Consider the following 22,429-nt stretch of genomic DNA (forward strand, 5'->3'; position numbering starts at 1 on the left):
TAAATTCTTGGTGTTTTGTGTCTATTTGCTTTTGGATTAATTTTCTTCATTCCTATTGTTAGTTTGGAGATCTTTCACAAGCCTAAAATATTTTCACAATCAATCTTGGTAATTTGAGCTTCTGCTATTTTACAACAGTTATATGAATTTTGTTTAAGCTTCCATATTTTTTCTCAAACATCATTGTTGGCATATATTAATTCATTCTATTGTAATATGACACTATTGTTGAATTTTGTGTCATCTAGTTGGATGTGTTTTGTGTAGGATTTACAGCAAGAAAGATAGAATTTGTAATGAAGATTAGGAGTGTGCAGAAAACCCACTGACCCACCAAACCCGACCCGACTCGACCCGCCGGGTTGGGTTAGTTTTTAAGACTTGGTGGGTTGGGTTGGGTTACAAAATTTTTTTTATAGCGGGTCGGGTTAGGTTTGGGTCATAAAATTACAAACCCGCCAAACCCGACCTGACCCACCCATATTTAATATATATTATATATTTAATATATATTTTTTAAATCAGCTGTAGGGCACTTATATATATAATTTAAAAAAAAAAAAAAACTAGCTGTAGAGCAGCGCTTCCTCAGTTTCTCCTACTAATACTAATTTAATATATATATATATATATATATAATATTATATAATTAATAAATTTTTTAAAATAACCAGTTCTTCCTATCCTATATGAAAACCAATTAATTCACACAAATCCTAATAAATTACTATTGTTGTTTAGTCATTAATGTTGTTTGCCTTTAAGGAGTTACATTGATAATAATATATATTAATCTTTAGGTTTTTTTTAATATATTAATATTTATATTTTTTTTACTCAATTTAATAATAATAATAATAATAAATTTGTCAAATCCATGGGTTCAACTTGACCTAACCCGACCCATGTGGGTTGGGTTGGTTTGGGTTGAATTTTTTTGACCCACCATGATGGGTTGGGTCAAAAAATCCCCTCAACCCGACCCATGCACACCCCTAATGAAGATGAGGATCATTCAAAGGATGCTAGTTCCATTTCTTTACTTGAAGATGATAGAAGAGAGCTGATGGAGAATTTTAATGGTGCTGGCCAGGATTATGAAGATTTGTCCAGCAATAATGTAGCTCCTTTTGCAAATAATGGTGCATTGTTTGATTCAAGAATATATGGCCAGGATTATAAAGATTTGTTCGGCAATAATTTACCATCTCTTGCAAATAATATGGTTAGCTTCCCTAATCAGTTTCAAGCAATGGATGGCAATTATGGAACCTTTCCTCAATTTGTTGGACAACCAATGTAATTCCAGTTTTCTTATCCTAGAGAGACATCCTTTTTTGAAAGTGCAATGGTTGGCAATCATGGAAGTCTTCCTCAGTAGATTGACCAACCAATTTGCTTTAGTCCACCTGAGGCATGTGAATTGGGTGGCAATAATGGAACTCCTCGTTGGATGAATTTGCCATTTTCTCCAACTGAACTGAGTGGATACCGAAACGACAACACTTCAAATCCTGCATTGCAATTGGATTTCTATAACAATCATCCTCCTCCATCGATGCAAACGGATAATACTATCCCAAATAAGCACCAGAAGCTTTTAGATGACCATACATCCTTGTGAATGATTACTAGCAACCCTTTTTTTTTTTTCCAGATTACTTGAAACTTTGTGGCTTTTGAATGTTTAACATGATACTATACTGTTTTAATGGTTACCAATTAACATAGGTATAACCTTGTGACTATGTTTAATGTAATATTACAGTGTTTAATACTATACTGTTTTAGATTAATGCTATTGCTATCAAAAAGACATTGCTGAAGATAGCCAGGAAGTTTGTAATATAGGCTGATATTGTTAGAATTATTATGATATTGGGTGCGTTTGTGTTTGCTTAGGATACATTGTATGATAAATTTCTTCACTGGAACTAGTGAGGTGTAGCTTATACATTGTAGTCTTTTATGTATAGAAGTTTTTCTACTTGTCTCTTGTGTTTGACCTTAGAAATGGGAATGGTGGTTTGTGGGTGCATGGTTTTGAAACCCAGACCGGACCGTATGGTCCAATCGTGAAAACCTCGAATCGCTCATTTTTGCAATTCTTTTAGCCTTAAGAACCGCTCTATGGGAAAAAAGCTGAGACCCATGCGAACCGCAGTCGGACCTCACGGTTCTGAGAACCGTGATCAGACCGCTTCTCACATTTCCCCACTTTCCTTTGAATTTGAACCTTAAAAAAAAAAAAAAAAAAAAAAAAAAACACACACACACACACACAGAGAAAAAAAAGCTTTAAATTCTGCTCCCGTTAAAGTACATCACGCAGCTCCCTCTCTTCAGAAACTCTTCTCTTGGGTGAAGCAAGCTTTAAATTCTGGCTTTGTTCTCCGCCGATAATGTGTGTGTGATAGGGTGAGAGTATGAGAGAAAGAGAATGAGAAAGAGAGAGCTAGATATGAAAAAAGAAAAAGAAAAGCAGAGAGGAGTTAGAGGACACGTTGTGTGGAGGAAGAGTTCTAGAAAAATAAAAACTAGATGAGAGGAGCGGGGATGGGGATGGGAGAAGAAAAAAAAAAGAGAAAAAAGAAAAAAAAAAACCTATAGTCCGTATGAATGCAAGTAAAGAAAGGAAAAAGAATAAAAAATCACAATAAAATGTTACTGCAATATTTCACAATAAATTTTAAGTAATAGATTCTTATTAGTTAATATTGATGAGTAAAAAAATAATTTCAATGGTAAGTTCAAATTAGAACTAATAACAACTTTTCATATAAATTTTGTTGTGAAAATATTGTTAAAAATGTTGTAAAAGTATCATTTCAATACTCGGATGTTGTAGAGCCACCCAGCCACCCACGTGCTTTGATTGGACAATGCTACTTTGATTCAAAATTTTGTGCTATAACCAAGACTTGTCAACATGGAATTGAACAAAGAGCTTTTTATATTATTTTATTATTATTATTATTATTATTATACTTTAATTTTTGTTCAAAACTAGTTGAAGGCCTGTGCGTTGCACAGTTTTATGTTAAAACTTGTAAAATATATATAATTATTATAACCAAATAGGTAATTATTATAACGAAAGGAATAAATTGAATTGGTATAACAATTATCTTTTAACATACCAATTGTGCTATAATGTCATTTATAGTTACATGTATCAAACTTTGGCATATGAATTTTATATCTAATGAATCTACAATATAAGTGATTTGCAGTATTGTTAACAATAATATTAATGATTAAAATCTTTAGACATAGTAACATAAAATTGGCCACTTTTTAAAGATAGAACTATTCGAGGAATAGAACCTTTGTTCTAATTAAAAAAAAAAAAATTGCAAAGTTCTACATCTAGATTACAAACCTTTCTTAGGATGCTTGAAATCTTTTTTGACAAACCTTAAAAAAAAATAAATAAATAAAGAAGAAAATTAAACAGAGTTAAAAAAACAAAGTACCATATAGATTGCAAAATTGTATGTAAATTTAATAGTCTATGATTGGAATTTGCTACGACAACTTACATATATATTGGACAACAAAATAATTAAATTGGATCAAACCATTAACATATGAATTAGATCAAACATAAGGAAATTATTCCCTCAAAAAAAGAAAAACATAAGAAAATTAGCTTAAACAAAAGGCAACAAATACATAAAATGTATTTAATTGATTATAATAAAAAATTAGAGTTAAAAATACATACCTACATGATTGTAGGTAGAAAAATGGAAGCCTAAATAAAAAAACTGTACAATAAGTTGGAGAATGAAAAACTACACCAACTAACGGTGTATATATATACATACTCCACCTAGAAAAGGAGTCCAAGTAAAAATCAAATACTCTAAACTCCTTGAAGTTACCTAATCAAGAAGTTTATGTTAATTACATATTAGTTTTTTTTTTTTAAAATACTTTATCCCAAAAAATAGTTAACATTATTAGCTAGATTGTTATTAGATATTTTATTTCTTTTTTTCTTTTTCTTTTTTTTTCTGTTTACGTTAAAGTTAATACCCAAAAAAAAAAAAAAAAAAAATTACAGGAAGTAGTATGTTTTTTTTTTTTAGAGATACACTTACTTTATGATAACAATGAATTAGAGATAACAATGAATTAAAGTCCTGATTTTTTGAATTTGAGATATGAATGAATTAGAGTCCTGATTAACTAATATTAATCTGCAGTTTTTTATTTCATTTTTTTTTAGAGATACACTTACTTTATGATAACAATGAATTAGAGATAAGAATGAATTAGAGTTCTGATTAATCTAATATTAATTTACCTACAATCTTACATGAAGTAGTTTTTATTTTACACTTACTATATAATATTTTTTTGATTAATCTAATATTAATCTATACCTACAATCTTACATGAAGCAGACGTGATAGTCGCTAACCCATGCGATGCACCTGATAGTTAATAAAAGTTTAAAATAGTATGAAGTATTCCAATAAGTTTTAAAATAGTATGAAGTATTCTCAATCCTCTACCTCTTTCTCTATTCTTCTTTATCATCGATGCATAATATTCCTATTGGTTCAAATAGTCCACCAAAAGAACTCCTACATTTTTTTGTTAGCAAAAGATTAGAAAAAAGAACTCCTACGTTAAACCTATTAAAAAAAAAACCAAATAATAAACCAAATTAAAAAAGGTCTCCAAGTTGAACAAAGAAGAACTCCTACATTTTTGTTTTTGTTTGAAGTAAAAGATTAGAAAAAAATAACTCTTACGTTGAACCTATTAAAATAAATAAATAAATAACCAAAAAATAGGTGTAGCGTGAGGTTTTATTTTATTTTATATATGGTAACAACAGTTCTAATTGGTTTCAAATAACTCTGACAATTTAATGATATGGTTGGAGCCATGCTGGATGATCTTTCTTGAGCTTTTGAGTATGTTAGCAACAACACCACCAATTTTAGCGTGTGTCTAATTCTCTAAGCAATGGCCAAAAAGCAAATTTTTATTTCTTTATTTTTTTTAAAGAGATAAACTACTTAATGATAAAAATAAATTTAGAGTCCTAGTAGTATACTATTCATTTTTAGTTTTTTAAAAATCTAAAAATTTTATAAAATTTCTGCAATTTGGTGAAGCCACGTGGCATAACCACGACGTCTAAGCCCAACTTTTATTATATATAATATGATATGATATCTAAGTGCATCACTGCATCTATTGTTTTGTTTTTGTTAATAAAATGGCATGTTAAATAAATTATGGAATTTTTATGAAAAATATATTTAATTTGATTATTTTATTTTATTTTTTATTTGTATTAATTTAATATATTAATTTATATTTTAAATAATTATTAAATTAATTATGACATCATTACGGTTCGACTTCGGTCCGACCTTCAAAAGCTTGAACCTCTCCCTTGAACGGTTTATTAAATGGTCCGGTTTTGAAAACCATGAGTTTACAAGGAGGATTGCACACAGGGTTAACTCAATATAGTTAGAGGCTAAGAGGATAAATTTTAGTGAGACTGTTTATATTTAAATATGAATTAAATGACTTATTTAATACTTAGAGAAACTGAAGTCAATTTGATTTTTTTTTTCTAAGTATATACTAGTCGCAGACCCGCACAATGCACGGGAAAATTTGATATAATTACATTTTATTGGAATATTATTGAATTAATATAATATAGAATGTATATTTTTAGAAAGTCAATATGTGTTATTTGAAATTGTGTTTTAAATTACAACATATGAAAAAATCCCATAATATATTGCCCTTTAAATTCATAAATTACATGATTACTTGCATTATATGGTAAAATAAGACCAACTCATCTGTCATGGCACTGTAAAGTCATCTAAATATAATCATATAAAACCACCGTTTTGTTGATCTTGTCTCATAAACCAAAAGTACTATCTATACAGTTGATAAGATCTTTAAAAAGTAACATATGATAGAAAATTCTAGTTTACTGCCCTCAACATTGAGATCAAGATATTTTTTTTCTAGTGAGTGTACACGTTCAACCAAGAGGAATTAATCAAGGAATATATAATCATTGTCAACCATGTGAGTTTTCTCTTTAATTTTCCTAGTTTCTCACTTTTCAGAATGAATATGACATTGGCAATACAAACTACAACGATTGTAGAGTAGTTATGCAAAACTGCTTAATACATTATTGTTCAAAACTTTGTAAAGATAAATTCAACCTCTTGTTCCATGTGTTGTATATAATTATGGAATCTCAAAGTTTATTCTTCATTTAGGCTCGCATTACAAATACCAATGACTTAATCATAGAAACCAACACTATTTTTAAGGGGCTTTCTCTATTTGAGATCCTCAATTTTGATACTCAAAATATCTTAAAATTCATCTATTTTTAAGGCTTAAATCATAAAATTAACATGTAAAATTAGTAATAAACAGTTTTCTCTTCCACCTTCATATTTCTCTTTTACATTAGTTGTCAAATACTAATATAATTTCTTCTTTTTGAAAAAAAAAAAAAAAATATATATATATATATATATATATATATATATATTGCTACAAATGTGTCATTTTTTTCATCACTAAACCTTTTTTTTTTTTTTTTTCACATTTATCTCTCTTATTAGCAGTCAAGTATTAATACAAATTTTTCTTAAAATAAAATTGCCTAAATAAAATGTGTTAATAAGTGCTGCTCAGATGGCAGTGAGACTAAATTGTTAAAGGATTTAAAAAAAAAAGTTTTTTTTTTTTTTAGTTTGTTTGTACTTTGTGGTTGTTGATGGCGACACGTACGTGGGACCAGATATCATGAATTTATCAGGCGTCACTGTATTTGACCAATTCAGAGGAAATGGAGGACAAGAATTTTGTTCAGGTGGCAGTGAGACTAAATTGTTAAAGGATTTTAAAAAAAAAAGTTTTTTTTTAGTTTGTTTGTACTTTGTGGTTGTTGATGGCGACACGTACGTGGGACCAGATATCATGAATTTATTAGGCGTCACTGTATTTGACCAATTCAGAGGAAATGGAGGACAAGAATTTTGTTGAGGTGTTTTTTATAAAGCATAAATTACATAAATTTATTTTTTTTAGTTTTTAGATAATTAGGTTTGATTTAATATTATTAATTTCATTTTTTTGACCTGAAAATACCATGTTGGTAAATAAACTTGAACAATATCCCACCTTATTCCATTTTGGAAAAAATTTTAGGTAATTTCGGTTTATTTTAGGTGTTTCGGTAAATACTAGCCGAAATTCAAGATTCAGCCGGCATGAAGTTTGTGCTTAAAAAAAAAAATTCTTAAAACCAAAACAAATTTGCATTATGTAAACCAAAAAACCTAAAAAGGAAAAAAATTGAAAAGAAAAGAAATGAATAAAGGGACCTGTATAGGTAAAAAAAATTGTATTGAGAAATTTGAGATTCAAAACTTGAAAAGAGGCACTGTTGCACCGGTACCGATAGAAGAAAAATAACGAAGAAGACAAAACATAGATATAAAAATGTAGATGAAGATATGACAAAATTTTAAAATTTGAACTGTAAAAATTGAGGAGACAGAAGATGTGTGAGATTAAGAATAAATAAGAAAAAATAATTAAAAATGAGAAGTAAGTAATATATGTCTAATGAGGAAAAATAATAAAAAATTGAAAATTGTGTTATATTGGACAGTATGCTTAGTTGAAGGAATCAATTCACTGCCAACTTGCAATAGTTTTATTATAATTTTTTTTTTTAGATTTTAGTTCAATTTTTTTTTGAGTTTTTCATTTTTGTTTGAAAGACCTCAAAATATTGTTAAATTGCTCAAATTATGGATCAAAAATTAATTTTATTGGTATAAAAAAAAATTCAAAGCGATCTTAATTTCTTTTTAAAGGTAAATAAATATAAAATTTTAAGTTATTATATAATTTTTTTTTTTCAGGTCAGGTGGCGCCGCCATGGGAGGATGACACATAAAGTTTTTCCTATAATACGCAAAGCCAATTAATTCAATAGCCAAAACCAAAACGCAATTAGCATAAAAATCTGAAAGAAAGAAAGAAGAAAGAGAAAGATGAGCGGTGGAGCTGGGAAGATTGTGTGTGTGACTGGTGCCTCTGGTTACATAGCTTCATGGCTTGTCAAGCTTCTTCTCAACCGTGGTTACACAGTCAAGGCCTCTGTTCGTGACCCCAGTTTGTACTCTCACTGTCACTATCACTATCACTATCACACTCACTCTCTTTGTTTATAATATAAAATTGGAGTCTTTGTTTTAAAGTTATGTTTTTTTATGGCTCAGATTCTTTGGAGTCGGAGAGGGGTTTTGGATTCTCTGTGTTTAATGCTCTTGCATGGTGTAAAATTATAAGCAATACCCAGTTCCAGGTTTTGGCTTATGATCGTATATTTTGGTATTTCATAAACTCTTTGATGGCTATCAGGGCTGTTTGCGATACAGATTGAGGGTTTTCTGATCTGGGTTTGGATTTTTTTTCCCCAATTTGATTCTTGTTTATAAGAAATACCCAGTTCCTGGTTGTGCTCAAGGATATTGTTTATAAAAGTGGAATCCTTGTTTTAAAGTTTTGTTTTTTATGGGTTCTGATTATTTATTTTTTGGGGCTCTTTTGTTTGTTAGTATGGGTTAATGGTGAGAATTTGGATACTTTGTGAATACAGGTGTCAAATGGGTGGGATTGGACGGATATAATTAGGTTGAGTATAAAACCATTTACCTATTAAAATTTATTTAACTAATTGCTTCTAACTCAAATATAACTCAACCTAGTTATAAGGGGTAAATCCCAATCCACCCAATTTTCAAAATTACCAAAATGCCTATAAACACAGTGACAGCACAGCGACAGGAAAATAGAGGAATGTCCACTGTTAGGTTGCCGAGAAAATTTAGAAAAATAAGGAAATGAATTTAATTGGGTTGATGCTCATTTAACCTAATTAATAATTGAGTGAGTTTGGGTTCAATTAGAGTAGGTGGGCTTGGGCTTACTTTGCCACCCCTATTTGTGATTAACATTATTGCTTTGGATCAAAATTATAAGCAATACCCAGTTCCAGTTTGTGGATAATAATCATACAGTTTCATTTTTTTCATAAAGTCTTTGATTGTTATCAGATATTTTGTTTAAAATTTTTTTTTTTTTTTGGGGAAGGGGTGTTGGGAGGTGATTGAAACGTCAATATTAATAGCTAGATTAATGGATTGAAAGGGCATAAACTCATGGAGATGGTTGTTCTAAATTTAAGTGATTAGATTATTTGTTGATTGTACATGCCCATTTCAGTTAATATGCATTTTGATCAATGTCTGAAGTGGAAATGGATGGTTAGAACTCTGGAATTAATTATTAATACTTGATTATGCATGCTTGATTTCGATGTCATATAGTATGTTTCTTCATCTTGAAAATTGGCAAAGTAATATATAATAAAGAAAATGAAGGAGAAGAAATTGGAATTAGTGCCTGTTAGGTAATGTGGTTTCAAACTGCAATTTACCTAGTACAGTTTTTTTAAACTACAGTCTTTTCTTAGGACAACTTTTTCAAACATCCCAAATTTCAAAAAGCTGAAAAATAAGTTGAACCAAACGGGTACTAAATATTATATGGAAACCCAAATAGAGGAATTTTTGTCCATCTAAATGAGTGGAAATTTTTTTGTAAACAAATCAAATAAACATTTCAAATAAATCTGATGAAGACTACAGTGACTGAGTAATTTCACTCTCTGTAAATTACTTCAGAGCTGTATTTGGACCTTGAAGGGATGATTAAAATTGAATCATTGTCGTTTCCTATATTATTTTTCATAACCAAAGTTCTGAACAAATCATAAGATAATTTGGGATTTGGAATAACATGTCCTCTGGTGTATGATAGTGCTCTATTGTAGTCTTTGCACACTAAGGTGGCATTTGGATCCGGCTGAAAACTCATGCGTATGGCATTTCAGCGTTTTTTTTTTTTTTTTTTTTTTTTTAATCCAGCACCTCTTGCACTGTTCATCCTATGAACAGTGCATTTAGGCCAATGAACAGTAACCAGCCAATGGACAGTAACTTTTTTATTTTTATTTTTTATTGTTTTCAGTTTTCAGCAAAATAAGCAGTACCTAGACGGACTCTAAATAGATGTTGTAATTATGTAAGATTTTAGCTGTAATTTTTCTTTTTTGTTGCTGTTTTTTTATATGTAAGAAATTTTATTAAAAAGACCAACCAAGTACACTGGACTTTTTTGTTGCTGTTAACAGTCTTGGGAATAAAAATGCAAATATATATGAGATAATGCACAATATGTATATGTAATATTGTTTTTGTCAATGTGCTCATAAAAGAGAAGTATACAAATTTGGATTATATGTTAGATTGTCTAAAAACTGCCCTTAAATTTCATACTGCACTCTCATACATTAGGGAAATGAAAATGCTATTCTGTCCTTTGTTTTGCATGAGTTTTTATTGTTACCGGATGACTCTTCCGTTTCATTCTGATTTTCTGTAAATGAGTCATTGGGATTGTTACCTTTTTCCGGTGGTCAACTGTATAGTTAAGATTCGGATGGATATACTAATCAAGTTCACTTCTACCTCCTGCAGATGATCCAAAGAAAACAGACCACTTACAAGTACTTGATGGGGCCAAGGAGAGACTTCACCTATTCAAAGCAAATCTACTGGAAGAAGGTTCTTTTGATTCTGCTGTTGAGGGCTGTGATGGGGTTTTCCACACTGCATCTCCCTTCTATAATAACGTCAAGGACGCAGAGGTTCATCCCATTTTACTATTTTTTTAAATGTTTAATAATTGTAAATGTTTAAATTATGATTTATTGATGGAATTGATTAAAGAATTTATCCGTACACTTTTTTTCTGAAAAATTCAACAAGCTTTTTAGAAAATTCCACAATGGGTCTTTTTCTCTATTTATCAAGAGATGAGAAGCACGTAATAGGAATCTCAGAGTTGATGTACCTGCACTATTCTTTGTTCTGAGTGTGGCTTCTTGTACCATTGCCAACACTAAACTAACCAAGTTAATTACTTAAGCAGACTTTTTTGGACTTGAAAGTTAAAATTGCAGCCTATTGCCTTTTTCTTTTTAAATTCAACTTTAGGGTGAGGTCTCGGGTTCAAACCCACCTGTTGTTATGTGGCTTACTGATGAAAAAAAGTTAGGGTTAATTGCACTTTGCCCCCAATAACTATGGTGTGGTTGTAATGTACCCCCCAAGCTTTAATTGTAATATATTTTATTTGAGCCTCTATGTGCACTTTCAAAGGTGCCTCAATAAGGATGGTGAGTAGAAAATATATAGCACACTTCTGAAAAGTGATGTATTCCCCTACATAAAGACACCACAATTTTATAAATATATATATTTTATTTTTTATTAGACTTATCATTTTCTTCCTTCTTTACCGCCAACTATATTGTCAATAGTGATTTAGGCAGGACCTGCTAAGAAAACCTGGTGAAGTGTGAATCTATCCCAAACTCAACTTTTGAGAAGTGGAGGCATAATTCATGAAATGGCGTTAGTATTACAAAAGAGTCTCTTTGGATAAATCATAGATGTGGGTCCTCTGGAAACCATAATTATGGTGGTTATTGCTTTGGAGATTGTAAGGCAATATTCTTTAGAATAGGATTGGTTTTGAAAGAAAAGAATCTGATGCCTTAAGCCCTTCTAGTCCTGATCTGTGGTGATGCCTGGCCACAGATTATAATTGAGAAGTTTTTTATACAATATCTATCCAGAATGGACCAGAATCTTTTAAACAAAACAGTAATCCCAATAATTTCCAATTGACAAAGTCATAACCTTGTGAAGCACAGCTTGTAACTGCCTGTTTCACAATTTTTAATTTTAATAATGTTAACTGTGTTGCTATTGCTACCTGAATATTGTTTTCTTGTTCCTATAAGCACTATCAAAACGCTGCCTGGAATTGTAGGTTGGTGTCCTACTTAAAAAACATGATGGTAGTATTTTAGTTAGTCTTTGAATATTATATTATAACAGTATTCTAAATTACTTATCAAAAATAAAATAAAATATTATAACAGTATTCTAAATTTTTTTATGAACAGTGAATGGTCATATGATTTTGTTGCCTTAGCTAATGTTAGTGGTGCTCTCCCCCCACCCAACAAAAAGAATAAGAATATGACTTAACTTTGCTCTCATCATTCAGGCAGAATTACTTGAACCTGCAGTGAAGGGTACACTTAATGTTCTTAATTCGTGTGTGAAATTTCCATCTGTTAAGTGGGTAGTCGTGACATCCTCTATGGCTGCAGTTTTACACAATAAAAAAGCTCAAACTCCTGATGTAGTTGTTGATGAGACTTGGTTTTCTGATCCAGACGTTTGTAAGGAAGCAAAGGTATGTAGGGGCTTTACTCTTCACGCATTTTTGAAAATAAAGATGGTGATACATATAAATCATGGCCCATTATATTGCAGTGATTCCAGTGCAAACTAGGTTACTAGATTACTTTTCAGATTCCCTTTTTGGAATTTTCATAGATTAAAAACAATGGTGATTTGCCTTGTTATTTTATTTACCATGTATTATGTACAAACTATGTACTAATTGAGATGATTTATGCATCCAGTAAGCATCAATATCTCTGGGACTGTGCATGTTACTTTGATGAGTGCAACTATTTCTAATCCCTAATTGTTGAGAACATTGAGACTGATAATTTGAACTTTTAGTTTTAGCAATCCTACTGTTAAAAACTTAAAATATTATAAAGTAATGGGAGCTTGTCTTCTATTAAGTTAGAACCATAAAGTAATGAGGGCTTGTTAGGCTATTAGTGCTTGCCATAGATTAATCTTCATATCATTTCTTTTACATGACTTACATATGTTATTTCTTTTTTACAGAAAAGAGAGGGGGGGTGGGGTTCGGGGCATTTTCTTTTTTTTGGATGTTCATAAAATGGAATATGGTGCTTGAAAGTTGGAGTGGAGTATTCCATGGTCCATCATGAATCCTACCATTTCTTATGATTGTAGCAATTTTTGCAAAAGGATTTGGAGCATCAAAAGCAATAATCCTGTGTCCCAAAATGTTTGTCTACTGTAAGAAATCCAAAATTTAAGGGGTAATTATTTATGACATTTTTGTTGAAATAAAAAGTAATTAGTAACTAGTCTCCTTTTTTAAAACTTTAAACTAAAAAAAAAATCAATTTAAAATGGGTGTTGAGTTTTCAAGTTAAGGTCAAACAAGGAAATATTTTAAAATTGTGTCCATTGGCTTTTTTAAAATGGACAATGTTTTGGGATATCCCAAAATGGAATAATGGATAAATAAATTTGGAACAGAGAGTATTTATATAACAGCCTTTTAGTGAATTAAGAGATACTTTATGATTGAAGCCGAATGGTTTTACATGAAAAGTTATACATAGCAACTAGATCTATAAATATTGAGTCTTGCTTCTGTTCATGACCTCATTATTTTGATAGCTGATCTTTTTGAATATGTTGTAAGAAAACATGGAACACTGGTTTATAAAATTAATAATATAGAGATTCTTTTACAATTAGGTGTGAAAGTATTTATTTTTCTAAAACTTGCATGAGCTCACTCTCTAGAATTAATCTGAAACTTGGGATATGCTCTATTGCTCCTGCTCCCACATAATTACTTGGGTAAGTTGGCCCATTCAATGTTTTATTGCAATATCACACTTAAGATTTCCTTGTCCATCCAAGTGATTTTGACCAGCGCCATGTAATTTAAGTGATCCTGCATCCATCATTGTTATGCAGATTTAGCTCATCAAACATGTGGTTAATTTGTTCTCTTAACGAGAGATTTATGATAACTTATAAGTCTGGGAACCATGCTACTAATGGCTATTAATGTTTTTGGGTATCCTGTTGAATGGTTTTCCAGCAATGGTATACGCTTTCAAAGACATTGGCTGAAGAAAATGCCTGGAAGTTTGCAAAAGAGAAGGGTATTGACATAGTTACAATTAACCCAGCAATGGTGATTGGTCCTCTCTTACAGCCAATGCTTAACACAAGTGCTGCTACGGTTTTGAACTTAATAAATGGTATTGTGTGCTTTTTTTTTCCTCTAAGTTTTGTACTAATCCTGGTTTCTGATTTATCTCAATAAGTATTTTGACCAACAACTTTTTGGGAAGATGGTTTAAAATGTTGACCCAAACTGTATTTGATAACTCATTTAAGATTGTGAACAAATCTCTCTTCTACTGAAAGAGGATGTTAAGCTATGATGCACGGACGCAGCGACACCACTGCTCGTGCGTCGGTGCTGCGTCTGAGGTTTTTTTTTTTTTTTTTTAAATTATTATTATTATTATTTTTTTACAGATTCGCATTGACTCGGCTCCAATTCGTGCTGACTCGGCTCCGATTCGTGCCGACTCGGCTTCGATTTGCACTGATTCCCGCCGAACCAGGCCAATTCAGCCAGAATTGAGTCGTATCGGCCGAATTGGATCGTATTGGCTGGCAGCCGAAACTGACCGAAACGGCCGAAATATGCCAAAATCAGCCTTGAAACATGCTGGAACAGCCGAAATCGGCTTTGAATGAGGCCCAAACATCTTAAATCTGTCCTTCCTCTATTTTATTTTGAATATTTGTTACTTTTTTTGTGTTTTCTTTTTTGTTTTGTGTTTTGTTGTGTGTTTCTTGCCTTCTTCTTTCTTTGTTTTGTGAACCAAGGACATATAATGTATTTTTTAAGAATATTTTAATAGTAAAAATATATAGAAAATATAAATAATATTTTTTTAATCGCCACACCTGCACCCTACTTTTTCAAAAATTACTGAGTCCTGCACCCGTGCTTGATATATGTTAAGTAAGCAGTTGATGCTAGCTAATTTTGTCCCGTTTATCTTTTGTACAAAAGCCATTCCTGCTCTACTTTGTTGGATTTCAATGATAGTTATTCATTTTCCTTATGTTGTTGCTATCTTAGTACACACCTAGGATACCTTGTGTATTGAGAAGCTCCCTTTTTTTCTTTTCCTTCCCCCTAATAAAACTTTATTATTCATCAGAAAAAAATATCTTTATTTGATGCAGGAGCTCAGACATTTCCCAATGTAACATTTGGATGGGTTAATGTCAAAGATGTTGCCAATGCACATATTCATGAAATTCCCACAGCTAGTGGAAGATATTGTTTGGTTGAGAGTTTTACACCATTCTGAAGTTTTGAGGGTTTTACGTGAATTTTATCCCTCTTTACAACTTCCAGAGAAGTAAGTCTTTATTTCCCTTTATTGTCAAGATATAATATTTTAGTAATACTCACCATTAGCAGTAATTGCTCCAACTGTGCATATCTGTTCGAATGATGTGGTTCAATGATTTTACCCATTGACTCGTTATGTATTGTCTTTCAGTGATTCCACATCTTGCTTAGTTGTATTTTTTGTTTGTCTTGTTGGACCAAAAAAAAAAGTTAAATTATATCTAGGGATGGCAAAATGTCCTTGCCCCATCTACCCTGCAGATACACACACGCGCACGCACATATCCTATTACCATACCCAAAACACTCCTCTCTCTCTTAGTACTCTCATTGCTGCCCCTCCTCCTTCTCTCTCACTCATCAGTGTTGCCACTAGCAAAAAAATGTTTCCCTCCTGCGTCGACCCAACCAAAATTCTCCCTCCCCCCCCCCCCCCCCCACCTCCCCTTTTTATATAAAATTTTTTTTTGCTTGTTTTCCACATTTTGAAGAAAGGAAGGGGCAGAGACGGGGGCACCTATGATCTGACTCTGTATCACCAACCCTAATTTAATCATCCCATCTCAAGATTAATTAATTGAACATTGTTACTTGTTTGACTTTTTATAAGTTATTCTGTTATTTGAACATTCTCAATCTTCATTCTTCATTCACTCCGTCAACTGCAAAAATAAGAACACAATCATATTTGATAGTAAAACAAGAGGGGAAAGGGGGGTTGCAGGATGGAGCATGATATTTATGAAGATTGTTGGTGTATTTTAATACTAGCCAAGTTAGTATGCATTTGGACAATAGGTTTCATGAATTCATAACTATGTCGGTACTAAATATATGGGAGCATTACAATTAAAAGTTACTACTATATCCTGCCCCAGGAAAGTAAAAAAGAAATAGAGAGAGAGAATTCGATTTGTTTAAAATTACTAATTGAAGACTGCACTAGATGGGGATAGAAACTATATGACGTTTCACAAAAAAAATTGTCCAGTGAAACTACTTTCCATCTGACCAAAAATTATGAGAATTTATCTAGAGACCCATCTTAGTCCCTTCCTTTACCCAACCAAACATGTATTTTAATACTAACCAAGTTTTAGTATGCATTTGGACAATAGGTTTCAAGAATTCAAACTCCTTGAAGATAACTCATAAAACCAAAATTTGGGCTTGTTTCCAAATTCCAACTACTCTACTCTTTACAGTTTGTTGTTTATTATTTTTAGTTGTTTATCTACATAAACATTAACATTTTCTTTTTCTTTTCCAAATAACTTTTAACAGGTGTGCAGATGATAAGCCATTTGTGCCAACATTTCAGGTGTCCAAAGAAAGGACAAGAAGCTTGGGTATTGAATACATTCCTTTTGAGGTGAGCCTCAAGGAAACTGTTGAAAGCTTGAAGGAAAAGAAGTTTATCAGTTTTTGAGTATTGGTAGCACCCTGAAGTTCCTGCCAAGTAATAAACAATGGTGAGGCATGTTGCCTAGAACCATTCTTTGGTTGGTGTTTTGGTTTTAGGAGTCTTCAGCTTGATGGTGTATTTCTCTTTATATCTATGCATGCACTATGTAGGTTAGTAACTTCAGTCCCAGACTTTTTCCCATCCAATAAGAGGAAATGCTATGCATTTCTTTTCTGTTTAGATGAAGACATGAAGTATTTACCACTTTCAAAATTATAAGTGCTGTGTGATGCTTACTTTGATGTGAATTGGAGAATGATTATGGGGAAGACTATGTACTACTTAATAATGATCGTTGATGCCATGATGGTAATTAATCTCCTTGTCAATGTTGCCACTGGCATTATCATGACTGTGAATTAGTGTCTCAACTTTCATTCAAGACATTGCCAACCTTTCTATTTGAAATAGACCTATTCGTGGTTCAAATTAAATAATTATAAATTTTTTGGGTACATAAACTGTCACGTCATTTGAAATTTAAACAATATTATACTTTGGTCATAGTTAGATCCGAAAAATAAAATTTTAATTGTTAGTGTATATATATGTGCTTGTACTTTGCATACAAAAAAGGCATAAGCCGGGACAGTATTTTAATTGAAGGTTAGTTTCATTTCCACTGGAATGGTTAAACTTATTAGAAATTAGCTAGACACCTTAAACTTTATAATTAAGTTAAAAATTCATTATAAGATTGAATTGTAAGTAAAGGTCAACGAACACTCTTGGTCACTGGAATTTGATATAGATTTGATTTTGGTCCCGTAAATTAAACAGTTCGGATTTGATCAATGAAATTTAAGAAATGGAACTTGGTTCAATTTTAGTTCCTTCAATTTATGGTTGGTTGAATTTGGTTCTTAAATAATGAGGTGCCTTGTAGAAAATGTGACGAAGAAGATAGTTTTATATTATTAGAACATATATTATTTATTATTAAGTATAAATAATAATAATAATAAGGGTAAATTACATAAATGGTCTCTATCCTTTATACCATATTTCAATTTAGTCCTTAACCTTATAATTGTGTCAAGTTAGTCCATAACCTTTTAATGTTATGTTAATTTAATCCCTGCCATTGTTTATTAGATGGAAAAGTCTGATATGTCAAACAGCTTAAATAAAAAAAAAAAAAAAAATTGTTGCCACATCAATTGCCACTTGGACTAACATGTCAGCATTTGTAATTTTATTTTATGAATTATCAGCATAATTTTAAATTAAAAAAAAAAGAAAAAAGAAAAATAATAAGTGAATCCCTAACTTGCGTCTATCAATAACAAAAAATCCCTTTCCTGAATAAACAACAAAAATCCCTAACTCACAGTCACGATTGCTTCACATTTGGTCCTTTAGAGAGAAAGGTGAAGCACTACGTGGCTAGAAATTATACCAAAGGTGATGACTGATGGCAACGACTGGATTTGAGGATTGACAAATTCGCCAATCTGAGGGTCGATGGAGTCGTCGATCTGCTGGTAATATCTCTCTCTTTCGGTATTGTCTTCCTCGTAGGTTTTTATCTCTTGTTTGTTTGGAATGGACCAAAAAGCGAACGTTCAGTTTGAGCTGGTATTGACTTTTGGTGTAGTTTTAGGCAAATTTATATTTTTGTTTTCCTTTTCGTTTACCTTTAACGTTCCCTTTTAGTTGTATAGATTTTTTGGGTACAAGGAGATAATGGCAGGGACAAAATGAACATGCCATTGAAATGATAGAGACTAAATTGACACAATTGAAAGGTTAGAGACTAAATTGAAATATAATGTAAAGGATAGGGACCAAATATGTAATATACCCTAATAATAATAACAATAAGCTAGAGTTGGATCCTAAAAGGTTGTGGATATGATAAAAATGAATTTTGTAAAATGAAAGAGTCCTCACAACAGAGAGAGAGAGAGAAGAAATATTAGTTTACTATCCCAAAAGCATAGCTCAGATTATGTAAAAGATTATGGTGGTAGAAAATGATGGCAATGGCTGTCAACGATGCCAAATGATAGAATTAATTAGTAGGGAATTGATATTGAATTATTGATGGAACAATAGGAAGAGAATGATAAATTAAGTAGAAACATTGGTAACAAGATTCTCTCCGCTCTACTATAAAGGAAAAGTCCATTTAACATTTAAAATTTTATTTTTCAGATCAAACTATGTCCAAAGTATACTATTGTTTAAATTTCAAATGACATGATATAATATGTACCCAAAAATTTATAATTATTTAATTTAATTTAAATTATGAATGGATCAATTTCCAATAGAAAAGTTGACAATGTCTTGAACGAAAGTTGAGGCATTAATTCACAATTATAATAATGCCAATGGCAACATTGACAAGGAGATTAATTACCATCAACTAATCATTATTAAGTAGTATGTAGTCTCTAAAACCAAACATAAAAGTGCTACATAATCATTCTCCAATTCACATCAAAATGAGCATCCCTTGTCATTTATGACTAATGGAAAGCGGTCATGTGCATAACACAACGAGTAACAACTTTTCATAATAATAATAAAACAAAATTTTAAATATAATTGAATAAAAATTAGTTTTAAAGACAACTCGTAATGCCAAAAGGGTTGGCTTGTACTTTGTTAAGAGTTTATTGTATTTTTTTCCCCCCTAAACATCATGAGATCTATGAGATAGTGAGTTTGAAATCTCTAACTAGTTTTGGGATAAAGGATTCCTCTCCCTAATTACCTAACGTGTCTATATGCTTTTAGTTTACTCATTGATTTATTAAAAATCATATGTTAAAGTTAGAAAATATTTTATAAATATCATCAAAACTATCTTAATATTTAGGTTGCTATTTCAAACTTTAATAGAGTGTCATCTAAGGTAATTTAACTAATTTCATAATTGAGGTATCTTATTATGTTATGAGCCTCATCACAAAAACAGCTTGATTAAGTGTCTTATTCCTTTTATAGTATAAAAAAATTCTTCTAGAAAAAAACGAAAAAAAAAAAATCATTCTTCAAGTGACCATTTTAATTATAAAAAATAAAGCATTCATTCACTTGGGTGGAAAAACAAAAAGAAAGAAAAAGAATTATTTTGGAACTTCTCCCTATTAGAAAAATTGGGCTACTAAATGATAAGGCTTCTGGTATTATCTCCTATGAATTTGATTCCATGGGATGAGAAAAATAAATGAAACGCAATTTTTAATTCAATTTAAAAAAGAAAAAGAAAAAAAGGACACCATTATAACATGTACACATTAATAAAGCACTTTAAAGTTTAAACTGCAATACTATGACCAATTTTGACTCAATGTTTATAAATTTTCAAGTGATGCTGCATTTTCTATTTTCGAGTTCTAGAATCAATGGAGTTCATATTTTTTTTTATTAGACTTTAAGCCAAATTAATATTTGATTCTTTCTCCAAAATTTATTTTTTTTAATATTTGGTTATTTCATTTTATTTTATATTCAACACAAAAATGGAAACAATTTTCCTTCATGTTGTCAACATAATTAAATTAAACGATTTCCTTCGTTATTTCTATAAAATAAAATAAAAAAGAGCCGTGTATTAAAGACAAAATACAAAATTATTAATAATTATCTAGATTTGATAAAAACATTTTTAAGAAAATACTAAAAATTAGATAGTCGTTAGGAAATAATTCAATATACGTTAAAAGATATTTGAGCTAAATTTGAAGTTGTAAATTTTTTTTGAGAGAGTTTCAACCTATGGTGTCCACTCCTGATGATATAGCTATTTATTATCAGACCAAGACACTAATCAGTTTTTGGTGTAGGCGGGGGTTGAACTCCAAATCTTTTATACAACTATCAGAGACTTTACCAGTTAACCTAATTAGAACCCACAATTTAAAGTTGTAAATTAATAACATGCGTGGCAATCAATTCGGGTATCCACTTAAACATCCAACTTTTATTATATAGTATATAATATAATATCATATCATATTATCATGTACTATTAATTTAACTTTTTCGTGGGCTCCAGTTAGCTCAACTGGTAAAGTCTCTGATGGTTGTATAAGAGATCTGGGGTTCAATCCCCGCCTACACCAAAACTGATTGGTGTCTTGGTCTGATAATAAAGAGTTATTATCAGGAGCGGATACCATAGGTTGAAACTCTCTCTCAAAAAAAAAAAATTTTTAACTTTTTCGTTTCTCAAAAATAAAAAAATTAACTTTTTCTACTTCAATAAAAAAATATTTTAAAATAAAAATTACTAAATTAGTTTAATATATTTTTTCTTAATTTTATTCCTAACCTAGTATTATTAGATTAAAATAAATAATTGATAGTGTATGGACTTGATTTGTGATCCTAGCCCAAGCTATGAAAGGACCTAGGCCCAAGAAGCCCAAAATAATAAATTTGTACATAAATGGGTTGGAAAATTGGGCTCTAATGAATTAGACTGACTAAAAAATAGGTTTAAAGGAGAAGAAGATGTGACTAAGTAGGTTTATAAATGAAGAAAATCGTTATCGACAAAGTCCGAGGAGGTTTGTTCTTATGTATTTCTTTCAAGTTTAATTACAAAATTAGTTGAGACACTCAAGTATGGAACTTGAATGTGAGACACTCGATTTCCAAGTGCAATTTCACAGAACAAAATTGAGTTCTTTGCACTCAGTTTGTTAAATACTAAAATAGTTTCAAAACTTTGACTAACTAATAAAATAGTTTGAGGGATTTGATTATGTTAGAATAAAAATCTTATAATCTCAATAAAAATCCTGAGCGACGTCGTTCCACGAATATCAGAAACCAACGGACCAGTTTCTGGTGCTAGTTAGCTCAGTTCAACAATTAACACATTGAACCCCAAAAAAAAAAAAAAAATGTTAGTGAGAAATAGAATCCAGAGTCTGCAACTCGCTTCTCTCATAAACCCTTCTTCTTCTTTACTACCATTCCCTAAACCCACACTCTCTTTCCCAGCCCGAAATCTCTCCCACTGGACCCTCCGCAACCCGACCCACCGCCATGTCTCAGCTTCAGCCTCTGAGACTACCCAGACCCGACAAATCTCCGACGCCGTCCGGTTCGTCCGGAACGTCCTGTTCGTTCCGCCCGGGGTCGACCCGGACGAGGTGACAGAGGACATGGTCCTGCCGGGCTCCAACATCGTTATCGGACCCTACGCGGGCGAGTCTCGGATCAAGGAGGTGGAGTTCGTGAAGAGCAGTGGGAAAGCCAAGGAATGTACCAAAGATCACAGGCCCGAGTTTGCGATTCTGGGTCGGTCTAATGTCGGCTTATCAATGCTCTGGTTCGCAAGAAGGAAGTTGCTCTTACTTCTAAGAAGCCAGGTTTTGAATTTTCCCAACTTTTTATGGTTTTCTTGGGCTTTTTGGGTTTCTGGGTGTTGCTTATTTGGGTTTAAAACTTTGAAATTGGGCAGGAAAGACTCAGCGTATATTGTGGATTTGCCTGGCTATAAATTTGATTTCTAATTAAAATAAATAATTGACGGAATAGCAAATTAAAAAATAAAAATAAAAATGAGGTGCGGGAAACAAAATTGTATGTACGTATATAGTCCCATTCCATATAGGATAGGATATTAATAGGATGATAGGATAAGGTTTTATTAAAGTTCTATTAGAAGTAGTGTACGTTCTTTTAATCCGACTAAAACACTCTTACGTG

General features: G+C 31.4%; 2 protein-coding genes and 1 pseudogene across 2 annotated transcripts in view; all 3 read left to right on the plus strand.

Moving 5' to 3' along the window:
• The window catches only part of LOC126717221 (phenylacetaldehyde reductase-like), a 75,842-nt gene extending 58,765 nt beyond the window's left edge, over positions 1-17,077 (plus strand). The window contains exon 7 of the mRNA XM_050418698.1: positions 16,613-17,077. Within this exon, the coding sequence (XP_050274655.1) occupies positions 16,613-16,720 (108 nt within the window). The 3' untranslated portion in view covers positions 16,721-17,077. The remainder of the gene's footprint in view (positions 1-16,612) is intronic.
• Positions 7,996-15,113, plus strand: LOC126717235 (phenylacetaldehyde reductase-like). The gene is made up of 5 exons (XM_050418722.1): positions 7,996-8,199; positions 10,629-10,798; positions 12,229-12,420; positions 13,951-14,113; positions 14,397-15,113. Exons 1-5 carry the CDS (start codon positions 8,079-8,081, stop codon positions 14,405-14,407), a joined length of 657 nt encoding a protein of 218 aa, XP_050274679.1. The 5' UTR covers positions 7,996-8,078; the 3' UTR covers positions 14,408-15,113.
• A 4,500-nt stretch (positions 17,078-21,577) lies between the features above and the next one.
• LOC126717253 (GTP-binding protein At2g22870-like) lies at positions 21,578-22,186 on the plus strand (annotated as a pseudogene).
• The last annotated feature ends 243 nt before the right edge of the window (positions 22,187-22,429 follow it).

This window comes from Quercus robur, chromosome 1 (genome assembly GCF_932294415.1).
Source record: "Quercus robur chromosome 1, dhQueRobu3.1, whole genome shotgun sequence".
Taxonomy (NCBI): domain Eukaryota; kingdom Viridiplantae; phylum Streptophyta; class Magnoliopsida; order Fagales; family Fagaceae; genus Quercus; species Quercus robur.

What these genes read in the sequence shown, in the direction of transcription:
- LOC126717235 (XM_050418722.1), top strand. Translation starts at nt 8,079, where the DNA reads ATGAGCGGTGGAGCTGGGAAGATTGTGTGTGTGACTGGTGCCTCTGGT. An exon ending in GGCCTCTGTTCGTGACCCCA is followed by an intron (nt 8,200 to 10,628) that starts GTTTGTACTCTC and finishes TACCTCCTGCAG; the next exon opens with ATGATCCAAAGAAAACAGAC. An exon ending in ACGTTTGTAAGGAAGCAAAG is followed by an intron (nt 12,421 to 13,950) that starts GTATGTAGGGGC and finishes ATGGTTTTCCAG; the next exon opens with CAATGGTATACGCTTTCAAA.